This window comes from Myxocyprinus asiaticus, chromosome 33 (genome assembly GCF_019703515.2).
Source record: "Myxocyprinus asiaticus isolate MX2 ecotype Aquarium Trade chromosome 33, UBuf_Myxa_2, whole genome shotgun sequence".
NCBI lineage: Eukaryota > Metazoa > Chordata > Actinopteri > Cypriniformes > Catostomidae > Myxocyprinus > Myxocyprinus asiaticus.
Window position 1 is genome coordinate 30,975,597 of NC_059376.1, and position 12,312 is coordinate 30,987,908.

General features: G+C 37.4%; 1 protein-coding gene across 1 annotated transcript in view; it reads left to right on the forward strand.

Annotated features, from left to right (window-relative positions):
* Nucleotides 1–265: 265 nt before the first annotated feature.
* The window catches only part of LOC127424445 (ral guanine nucleotide dissociation stimulator-like 1), a 39,564-nt gene continuing 27,517 nt past the window's right edge, over nt 266–12,312 (forward strand). Inside the window, exon 1 of the mRNA XM_051669679.1 lies at nt 266–773. Coding sequence (XP_051525639.1) covers nt 639–773 — 135 coding nt within the window. The 5' untranslated portion in view covers nt 266–638. The remainder of the gene's footprint in view (nt 774–12,312) is intronic.

Below are 12,312 nucleotides of genomic sequence, written 5' to 3' on the forward strand. Positions count from 1 at the left end.
AAAAACCCCCATAGAGCTTTAGTGTAGAATTTTGCTAAAACGGTTCTCTTTTGTTCAAACCTATAATCCTCTCTGTTTCCCTCCTTTAACATTGGATCCCCTTTAACTCCCCTTTTCTCTCTCTATCTTGTCTTTCTCTCCACCTTTCTGCTCCTCGACACTCTTGATACTAATGTAGGGGCAGGACTTATCCCTCACTCCTCCTCCTCCTTTCAGAAAGACAAAGAGAGAGAGAGAGAAAAACAACAGACTTTAATCACTCATGTGGCCACAACAGAGAGGCTGCCAACTTTCTCTTGCATTAGACTGAGCAACAGTAAGAGAGACGTTTATATTTGTTAGGAAACGGTGATTGTGGACTTCTAAACAGAGATCTTTCAGACTGTTTTACATCACACAAGGGGGCAAAGGAGCATGCAAGAAAGCAGTAACTTTGGACTGCAAGTGAGAATGCCTTCCTGAGACCGACAGGCACATAAACACAAACGGCACCAGCAATCCCATCTCACAGACCTGTGAGTGCATGGTCACAAGGGGAAGATCTTCATCACCATCATCATCATTCATCACAGGGGCACCGGGTCTCTCTAGCCCTGCCATACCAACTCGAACATGTGTTGGCAACTTGCACAGGCATCATGATCTCTCACTACCCATTGGCATCGTTCCTTCCCTGGCCGCCCATCCCACACTACCTGGAGGTAGATGGGGAGGGAGGGGTTGCCCTGCAGAGGTACCAACCACGGTCCCCAGAGAGCAGTCCACGACACTGGGTCAGTCAACTAACTGTGTGTTCTTGTCTTTGTCAGGCTGCTTTAATGGTTTTTAATTGTCACTAGTGCTTTTTTGGTGGTTTGCCTTTATTAGCAATAATGTGTAAATGGAATTTACAATAATTATCTGGGTTGGGCTTGCAGTTGTATGTTTGCTTGGGATCATTTGGAGATGTGGGATGAAAAGAAGAATCTATTCTAGTTAATTGGTCAGTAAGCTCCATTTGTTATCTGATTATACCTATGAGCTTGTTTACAATGACTGTTTCTAATAAAGATGCTAATTTGCCTTATGCACATTTTTATTTGGCTTTTGATCAGCAGAAAGTCACAAGTCTGCAGTAGGAATGATTTGTATTTGTTGAGATATAAAGTAACAAATCTGTAGAGAGCAGATATGCAGACAGATACATGTAGCAATCTGAAAGTTGCTCAAATTTCACACTGCTATCACATATAAAAGCCAAGAACGGTTCTCCAAGACTAAATCATACCTACATAATTCAGACGTAGACATGTTCTTTTAAAGTTTGATGTGCACTTATTTGCACACACTGCAATTGTTGTGTACTGTAATTGTGAGGGCCATATTTCTGAAAATGTGCCCATAAATACACAAAAACATATTTAAAATGATTTATTCAAGCTAAACAGGTTTATACTGTAAATGGGCCAGGTAATATCTTAAAATTTGTCTGTAAGGGGTGATATAAGGGATGAAGTTAGGATGTAGTTTCATAATTAGCTTAAGGGGTACATAAGGGGTGAGTCAATCCACTCAGGAAATATGTATCACCTTTATGGGGAGTAAAAGAAAAACAAAGATGAATTTGTTTTAATCATAAAAGCCAATCGATTTGTTTGGCCACATATACATTGACCAGTTTGTTAAGAGGATAAGGTGTGTGTGTTTTTTTTGTGAATGCTTGGCAGCGGTGGGGATTATGTTAGGCAGAGCGGGAAAAGCTCTCTCTGTCAGCACTTTTTCAATAGTGGAGCTGACCACTGGTGACTCCGTCTGTCTGACCACCCTCTGACCTGCACTGCAATGTTTCAATTCAGGGAAACAGCATCATTGTGTTTCATAGAAAAAGCCATAGCATTATAACTTGGTGTTTAGCAGCATTAGAAAATACTGTATGTCAATGCATTAGATGTTTAAATAATGTTTTACAAATGTAAAAAACTTCATGCACTACCATTCAAAAGTTTTGAAACACTTGACTTGAGTGATTCTCATGTTTTTTATTTATTTATTTATTTTTTTATATAAGATTTTTATGTATGCTCAAATGAATATTCCGGGTTAAATACGAGTTAAAGTTCACCCAAAAATGAAAATTCTCTCATAATTTACTCACCCTCATGCCATCCCAGATGTGAATGACTTTCTTTCTTCAGCAAAACACAAATTAAGATTTTTTGAGGAATATTACAGCTCTGTAGGTCCATAAAATGCAAGTGAATGGGTGCCAACTTTTTGAAGCTCAAAAAAGCACATATAGTCATCATAAAAGTAATCCATACGACTCCAGTGGATTAATTAATGTCTTATGAAGCGAAACGCTAGGTGTGTGTAAGAAATAGATTTATATTTAAAACTTTTTACTAAAAATGTTCGCTTGGCCAGCTTAAGGATTGTACATTGACGAGAGGGGAGTTCAAACTGCCTTTTGCGTGATGTAAGCGCGTAAGCCTCCTCTGCATAGATATTCATACATAGACCCCTAATTAACAGCTGTTTCTATGGACCACAATACTGTTTCCACACAAAAGCAGATTATGCGGCGGTCTAAGCAAGGAGCTCGGTCTGAGGCATCTCCTCCACTCACTCACATTCAAACCGATTCAAACAGCTCTCCTTGTTGACTGATCCATGATGGCACCGCAGTTGACGTATCCAAACCAGAATTGAATTTTTAGTAAAAAAATAAATAAAAAAAAAAGTTTTAAATATTGATCTATTTCTTACACACTCCTAGCGTTTCACTTCAGAAGACATTAATTAATACACTGGAGTCGTATGGATTACTTTTATGATGGCTATGTATGCTTTTTGGATCTTCAAAAAGTTGACACCCACTCACTTGCATTTTATGGACCTAAAGAGCTGAAATATTCTTCTAAAAATCTTCATTTTGTTTTCTGAAGAAGAAAGAAAATCATACACATCTGGGATGGCATGAGGGTGAGTAAATTATGAGAGAATTTTCATTTTTGGGTGAACTAATCCTTTAAGCTCAATTGAAAGCATTTGTGGCATAATATTGATTATCAAAAAAAAAAAAAAAAAAATTTGATTTTTTTTTTTTAATGTTTTTAAAGAATAAGAGGGACAAATCGATTTTGTTGTTGTTGTTGTTGTTGTAATCAACATTAGACATTTCAATTTTTATAATTTTGTTATTTTATTGTTTTTTTTATTTTATTTAAATAGTTGAGAAAGAGGAGCCAACAAGTGCCAAGCATAAATGGAAACTCCAATACTGTTTAAGCATCTCAGGTGAATGGTGAATATGCAAACAATGGCTCTTTGAAGTAACTAAAACATAAGCTAAGTTTTAAATAGAATAAGAAAAATTTTGGTCACATTTTTTGGTTACATAATTCCAGTACTTTCTGTTTTGATAACTTTACTATTATAACAAATGTGAAAAATAGTAATGATGAAGAATGAGTTGGTGTACCCAAACATTTGACATGGTAGTTTAACATATTTGTCAGCACATTTAAAATGGGCAGAGAGAAGAACAGAGAGAGGGAGAAGATCTATCCTTCTTATCCAACATCCTGGCTCAAGTCTCTTCCTCTCACACTGGAGGGTTTCCGAGTATTGTTCCTCTGACAGCGTATTGTTCCTCTGACTGTGAGGCCATAGAAAGCCCCCCATGCCACTCTACCCGACACACACCCACAGATTCCACTTGCATATTTAACATAGTTGACACACACACACACTCTCACATCCATTCAAACACATTCGATTATGGACCAAACACACAAATATGCACAAAACTGCAAGTGTACGCACATACATAGATGATACAAAATGACTTTGTCCCACAAACGTCCCACAGTGCTGAAACCCTCAATTTGTCAATTGTGGCATGTGGAACCCTGGTTCACCTTTCACCTCAGCTATGACATTCTCACTCTCTCCCATAGTCCCCCTCTTCTCTCTTTTTCTCTCTGTCCCCATTCCCAAGTTATGCAGTAACTTCAATTTCAGGCACTCTATTATTTATCCTGTATACCAGTCCCTTCCTTCCATAACTGCTTAAGACTGGAAACCACTTCATCTGCTTACTTAGAGACAAAAGTGTTGCATAACACTCCTGCTTTCACGTTAGTTTTTACGACTTCACTGTACGCACATATCCTTAACCACTGCTTTAACTATCTTTCCCTCGTAGTTACAAAACTTGTTAAAGTGTGATAGGGCCTTAATCGTCGATAATGGCTTTGTTTTTGTGGCCTTAATGAAGACAGTGAGCAAAGTTCAAGTAAGATGGGTCAAGTAAGACACTCCACACATTCTACCAGCCATAAATGCTGATATAACTGTGGATTTTCTGCTTGACGCAGCAAAGACTCAGTACAAAGGAGAAAAACCTATGTAGTCAAGTGACCAGGGTCAATGCCCTCACATATTCAGGCTATATGGCACAGTTGTGCTGCCCACATTAATTAATAGAAAAGTCAAAAGGGGTCAGTGCCATTGCACATTAAGGAAGCTTTGCGCAGACCGCAAGCGCGTGTCTGGAATTATGCTGAATATAGGAAGAGCACACTAAGTGTTCTCTATTTTTGCATCACTTCTCTTTTTGCCATCAGCCTAAAGTGACTGTGGCAGACGTTTTTTGAAAGTGACACTGATTACTGTTGCTAGCCAGTGTTTCCTTGCTTACTCTCAATTGAGTCATGTGTAACCTTGGAGAATTAAATTTAATAGTTCAGCATTTCATGTCAGTTTTGAAACTCTTATGAACTGGTAGGACACAAGGCATATCAGATCTTGCACAGGAACTTTAGTAATGTATAAACAATGAAGCACTGTAAAAGTGCATGAAGAATTGCAAAAGCAGGCTGAGTCATGGCTTAGTAGTTAGCACACATGATTTATACATGTTGAACTGTGGTGCTCATGTGGAAGAGGCAGGTTTAAATCTGGGGCCAGATTCACGAAAATTGCCTTATGAAAAAAATTCTTACCAGTAGTGTAGTCTAGGGCATACGCAGGCATATGCCGTATGCCCACCTGTCTTTCTTAGGATTTTGCATATGTCCACCTGAAATAAGTGATGATATGTTTGGCCGCTAAACTTTTTCAATCTACTAATGCGATGCCGCAGCACCGTTGATTTGATTTTGTTTATTCATTATTATTATTATTATTATTATTATTATTTTAAAATGTACAGAGAGGCTGACAACCACCCCTGGAGTTGCGAGTTCGAATCCAGGGCATGCTGAGTGACTCCAGCCAGGTCTCCTAAGCAACCAAATTGGCCCGGTTGCTAGGGAGGGTAGAGTCACATGGGGTAACCTCCTCGTGGTCGCTATATTGTGGTTTGCTCTCGGTGGGGCACGTGGTGAGTTGTGCATGGATGCCTCGGAGAATAGCGTGAAGTCTCCACATGCTCTATGTCTCCGTGGTAAAGCGATCAACAAGCCACATGATAAGATGCGAGGTTTGACAGTCTCAGATGCGGAGGCAACTGAGATTCATCCTCCACCACCCGGATTGAGGCGAGTCACTACGCCATCATGAGGACTTAGGTTGCATTGGGAATTGGGCATTCCAAATTGGGGAGAAAATAATAATTAAAAAAAGGTGTAGAGATCTCTAAATGTGTACAGAGATGCAGGAAGCGGGAGCGCAACTGATGGCACGAGCAAGACAGACAGTCCGACTAAGCTGATCCACCAATCAGAACGTTCATTTCAGATGAGAGTTGGATATTTGCTAACCAATCATATTTTCCGTTGCAGTAAGGGGCGAGACATTTCTATCGTCTAAAGCTGATGCACAAGCATTCCTGGAGTAACCATAATTTGCACTGTAAATTTATTTCCCTGCTAAATGTAAATATATGTAGATACATTGAAATGTAATTTCAACAATTAAAATTTGTGAAAATACTGCTTGTTATTGTACCCGTGATAGTTTTTGATGCTCTCCGTAGATGCTGGACAACTGTGGAGTAGCCTATATCAAATGTCTTTTTTTTTTTTTTTTTTTTTTACTGCTGTGGTGCCTTTTTCTCATGATATCAAATCCTTTTCATTCATATTTATAAGTAGGAAAACAATTTCACTATTCACAGCAAAGCACATTATAGTACACAAATAAAAGATAAACATTCATTATGTAGGCTACATATGGTAATACAAGAACATCACTACACTCATATTAGCTATACAATGCTTAACAGTTTATTGTGTATTATGTATGTATTAGTTTATTAATTAGAGTTATAATAAAGTATTAACAATTTTCATAGTAGCCTAATGAAAGGAACATTAATGACACATTAATTTAAATACATACTTAACATTGAGTTCTTAGTAGTGTACACCACACTACTCTTTTCAGGAATTATATATATATATATATATATATATATATATATATATATATATATATATATATATATATATATATATATATATATAAATAACTGTTATTAATTATTACTAAAAAAATAGTAGTAAAGAAGAAAATGTTACAGGTTTAAAACAAATTAAGCTCAGTTGACAGCATTCGTTGACTTGCCCCTTGTTAAGAAAAAAAAAAATAAGTACAAATCTTGGTAAAAGTAAGACACTTACAATAGAAGTGAATGGGGCCAATTATTTAAAAATTAATTTTCTAAATTAAGTTTCTTGTGGTTTTAAAAATCTTTTGATCTAAAGACTTACATGTATGCTTGAAGGAACATTTTAGGTTCATTACAAGTTAAGCTTACTCGACAGCATTTGTGGCATAATATTGATTACCACACAAAAAAAATTTTTTGGACTTGTCCCTCATTATAAAAAATAAAAAAAAACACAAATCTGGGACACAATGTTGCAATTACAATAGAAGTGAATGAGGCCAATCTGTAAACGTTAAAATACTTATTGTTTCAAAAATATAGCCATAAAACTTCAACAGTATTTGTTAACATGATTAAAATATAAAATTAGGGATTTAACAATTGTGGCAATTACAAGATTAAAGGTTTTACTGGCATTACGTCGTCTTGACAACAATGTAATATTGGATATAACACAGAACTTTAAACAGAGTGATTTTATCCCACTAAAATCATGTCTACAAGTATAATGTTTGTCTTGTGGCTATACTTTTGAAACAGTATGTATTTTATTGTTCATCCACTGGCCCCTGCTTACTTTCATTGTAAGTGCATTTCAGTAACCTTGCCTGCAACAATCCTGTTGTCCTTAATAATTTCCTCTCCATTCTCTAATACAAAATGATAAAAAAATAAAAATAAATAAATAATAAAACAAATATTTGTAGATTTAAAAGCTATATTGTGAATGTAGGAGGAACAGAGCATGCATATAGCTTGGAGCAAGAGCTTTAGACTTGGCACAAGTTAATAATAGCTGATAATATGACTGTTGTCACCCTTACTTTGACATTACTGTATGCCTCAGACTGAAGTCCAAAGGGGGCAAATCACTCAACTGGGGCAGAAAGTTAATAACCGACATGGATAGTGCAAGGGGTTATACAGGGTGGATCACTGAGTGCAAGTGGGAATTGTCTGATGGAGAAAACAAAAGAATGGTGTGTGTTTTTGTGTGTGTGCCAGTAAACTCACATTCTGGGAGGTCTGTGAATCATCTTAGTCCTGGTTCACTTAGCTTTCACACTGGCATTTTTAACACCGACCCTAAAGATACAAAACAAAGTCATCAGGAAAAAGTCACAACCTGATTGGACAGTTTTTATGACATATATTTTGTGACGGAACTTGCCGAACATCCAAAACAATGCTGGCTGCTGGGTGAAATGCGCTCGTTAGATTTATAAATTAGATGTATATATGGTGGTATTTTTACCAGCTGAGAACAAACGAAGAGCTAATAAAATGTGTAAAGGAGTCAAAATAGCGCCAGGAATTCCTCCGTTGCACACACAAACGAAGATATGCTGCAAGGACGGCTGTCGGCGGTTCCGACGCCTGCACCGAACTGTAATGGGCAACATAGCTTCTATGATGAGAAGAACCAGGTATGCTTGAGGTCACTATTAGGCAAATTACTTCCTGTTATTGGTCCGTTTAGATGTCTTTGGTCCATGCTGTGTTCATATATCAGTTGAACCGCACCAAGGTTCGGATGGCAGTGTTCACACTTGTTTAAATGAACTGCACTAAGTGTGTGTTCACACTTGGCAGGTTTGGTTCGATTAAAACGAACTCTGGTGCGATTGCTCTGTTAGCGCAGTTCATTTGAACAAGTGTGAATGCTGCCATCCGAACCATTGGTATTTAGAATACAGTTACATTCAAAAAGTATTTAGATTACTGAAGAGATTACTTTGCATTTTATTGTCATTTGTTTCATTTAATATTTAGTCCTTTCAGATGGAAAACATTTATACATATAAATGATGCAATCCAAAGTGCATTTGAATAGCAGTGAAACACTTTCTTATGATGTTACATTCAAATGAGCAGACAGAGAAGTAAGTTTGAAGTAAGTTTGAAGCAGAAGAAATAGAAATAAACCTTGTGTAAATTGTCAGCTTTATGCTAAGCTAAAATGCTATTTCTAGCCATTTTACATGCATGTTACCAGGCATGATCATATTTTTTATCAAGAAAATTCACATTGGATCATAATTACTTTTTTTCTAGTAAGACCTTTGATATTAGGGCAAAAATCATATTCTTGATAATTTTTGTATTGTTTTCCTGTAAAAATATCTAGAATTCCTTCAAACAAGTTCAGTTTGATTTATCTTGTTTTAGAAACAACACTGCATAAGATATTTAGGTTTTTCAGGGAATGTATTTTTAACATGTGTATTTTGTCTTACTGTACTGGCAGAGTTTTTATAGTCAAAACAAGTGAAAAAATCTACCAGTGCTGAAGTCATCCAAAGTATTTAGAAAACATTACTGAACTTGAGTAATCTAATGAAATACGTTACAAATTACATTTTACAGCATGTATTCTGTAATCTATAGTGGAATGCATTTAAAAAGTAACCCTCCCAACCCTGCCAACATGTGTGTGTGTTTGTGTGTGTGTGTGTGTGTGTGTGTGGTCACTGCAGCATTTACAGAAACAAACACACAGAGACCTCTTTAGCCCCACACAGCTATAAAACAACAACTCCCCCCACTTCCCTGCAGCCCCCATCCTTTCTTTCTCTCTCCGTGACTGGCCTGATCCCAGTCATGTGGCCTGGCTTAATGCCCCTTCTGTCAGAGTGGCAGGAGAGGAAAAAAGGGGGATGAGGAAAGAGGCAAGGAAGGCCTGAGACTCAAAACAGACCAGATCCGGCCCAGTGATGTCTACTGGGTAAGTTATTTTACTGTCTGATCAGCAAACACTCTTGGCAGACTGAATCAGCGGAATCATAGTCAGATAGACTCTCCAAAACTGTCTGAGAGAGTTAAACAGTTAGAAACTGAGATGGACAGTACCTTTAGTAGTTAAACGGTGATGTAAATATTTTTCTCTATCTATCTATCTATCTATCTGTCTGTCTGTCTGGTGACAGATGGTTTGGCTAAAGTCCAAACCAGACTAACCACACTGGCTAATTAAAGTTTATTATGTCCAGGTCAAAGTGCCAGATTAACAACACCAACTGACTCGCACAAACAACTGGTTGCCATATTAGTCATCAAAGAATGTAGTCCAGGATTATCCCTGTTTTTGGCCAATCACCCGAGCATATTGAACCCAGACTTTAATGATAACAATAATCTGTCAGATTCTACCATTACAAGTCTTTAAACACAGTACAGGCAAAGGACTGAAAAAACAGAGCACCAGATTTGTTTTATTTATTTATTTTTTATTTTGAGGGACTCCTCGCCAGCTGAGCCTGGTTAAGGTGCTGTCTATGCACGATATGGAGTGCTATATTTTTTATTGGCTGCTAAATAGTGACCACTGTCCAGGTGACACAATTTTTTGTTGTAAAATTAGGAGGGATAGAAACACTGTTGGTAATGAGGAAGATTGCTGCTGAATAAGAGAGACAGACAACTAACAAGAGGGAGGAGGGTGTTGTTGTATCAAACATGTGACTTGTTTCTTGGATACAGTGTAAAACATTCAAACTGGCTTCAGAGCAGATCATAACTCCTATCAATAAAACTCTTCGCAGTGAAATATTCTTCTCTGTCTTGAAGTTGCTAATGCTAACTCTGAGCAGTTCGTTTCACACTGACCTCTACTGGACATAGAAAATAAAACTACTGAATATGAGGTACGTAAACATATTCATACGCTAACACACTTACTCTCCTTCTCTCCTGCTCACACACATGCATCAGTGAGGAATGACGAGGTTTGTAATACAGCTGTTGAGAGAGTGATAGTAAAGTTGCCATCTTTTCTCTTCTGACGGTCGTAATCCATCACTCTTTATTTTTTACTTCATTTGGAAAGTTGTGTTTTCTTCATTTGGAAACATAATTGTGGCGTTTTTTCTTTTGAAGTTGGAGCAAATGGCTAAGCAAAAATTATATTTGCCGTGGTCTCCCATTCAATCCCATTTACTATCGAAGTTTACCTTGCAATCGTTTACCTTGCAATCGTTTACTTGCGCGTTCCAAAACCCAAAGTGTGATGTGTGAAAAGGGTCCATGGATTGGTTCGAGTTTCTGAGAAGTGTGTCTGTGAAAGTCCTTCACAGTTCCAGCCATTAGAGGATGCTAACAGATGTTTTTACACATATTTCACAATGACAGATTTTCCACTGAGACATATATTTAGTCTGTGCTTCTGATGGCGCTCAGTGGGAAAGATGTTGCTTAACTTTTCTTTGTTTTGATTCAGTTTTCTTTCATCTAAAAACCCCTGAAGCTGTTCAAGGACTTTCAGTTCTTCATTCATATCTGTGCAGTGATTACAATCACGTTATTATGATATTAAATTGTGTTGATTATATTTGGTGGAAAAGTAAAGAGCTCAGTCATAGAAAATGTTCAAACAAAACACTTAAGTATGAACAGAATACATACTGCAGACTGCAGAGTATACACAAAAAACTTCCTACTGTCAATAGTACTGTATGTGAATATACTGTGGAACAGTATGCATTATGTAACAATAAAGGCTAAGATCAGAACAGCATACTACCCTACTGCTCTTACTTTTTCTGCTGTATCTAGCCTATATACTGCAGTAAGTAGTATGGTAGTATGCTATTTCGAACTTTTAAAACAGTATAATATGCAGAGCCTGGGTAGCTCAGCAAGTAAAGATGCTGACTACCACACCTGGAGTCGCAAGTTCGAATCCAGGGTGTGCTGAGATACTCCAGTCAGGCTTCCTAAGCAACCACATGGCCTGGTTGCTAGGGTTGGTAGAGTCAAGTTGGGTTAATCTCCTCGTGGTCGCTATAATGTGTTTCTTGCTCTCGATGGGGTGTGTGGTGAGTTGTGCATGGATGCTGCAGAGAATACCATGAGCCTCCACACATGCTAGGCCTCTGCGGTAACACACTCAATAAGCCACATGATAAAATGCACAGATTGACTGTCTCAGATGTGGAGGCAACTGAGATTTGTCCTCTGCACCCAGATTGAGGTGAGTCACTATGCTGCCATGAGGATCTAGAGTGCATTGGGAATTGGGCATGCAAGAAATTGGGGAAAAAAGGGGAGAAAATCCATAAATAAATAAATATAGTATGCTAAATTGTCATGTGATATCTTTATTTTGCATGTTTAATTCAGCAAGTGGCATGCAGTTATCTCAGAAATATATATATATATATATATATAAACATTGATTTTGCATATTTGTGCTAATTTTATGTTATTACTAGCTCAGGAACCGCCTTGTAATTGGACCCTTTCATTCATGGATTAAATTACTCATCAACTGTTTGAGAGATGCTACATCCATGCCTCTAGTCATCAAAATAAGTCCAAGATGACATTTTCATATGACTATGTCATATATTATGTCTTCCGGTTCATTCTTCACATTGAAAATGGTTGGTCAGATAGTACACATACTGCAGACTACAGAAAATATTTGAGTAGTATAGTATGCCATCCTATACTATGCTATACCAAGCAAAGCCAGTGACTGATGTTGTGTTAGACTGCATCGATTTTTTTAGAAGTTAATTTCAAAGAAAGCAAATAGCAAATTGAAAACGCATGCGTTAAAGCAAAAATTATCTTCACTGTGTTGTTGCTGTGGTGTTATGGCAACAATGGATCACAGATTCCTGAGAATTGTGAATCACAGATTCTAGCTTATCTTGAACCTTCTATCAGACAGTGCCACCACAATTAGCAACCTCAAAGAAAAACTTGAGTTTCCC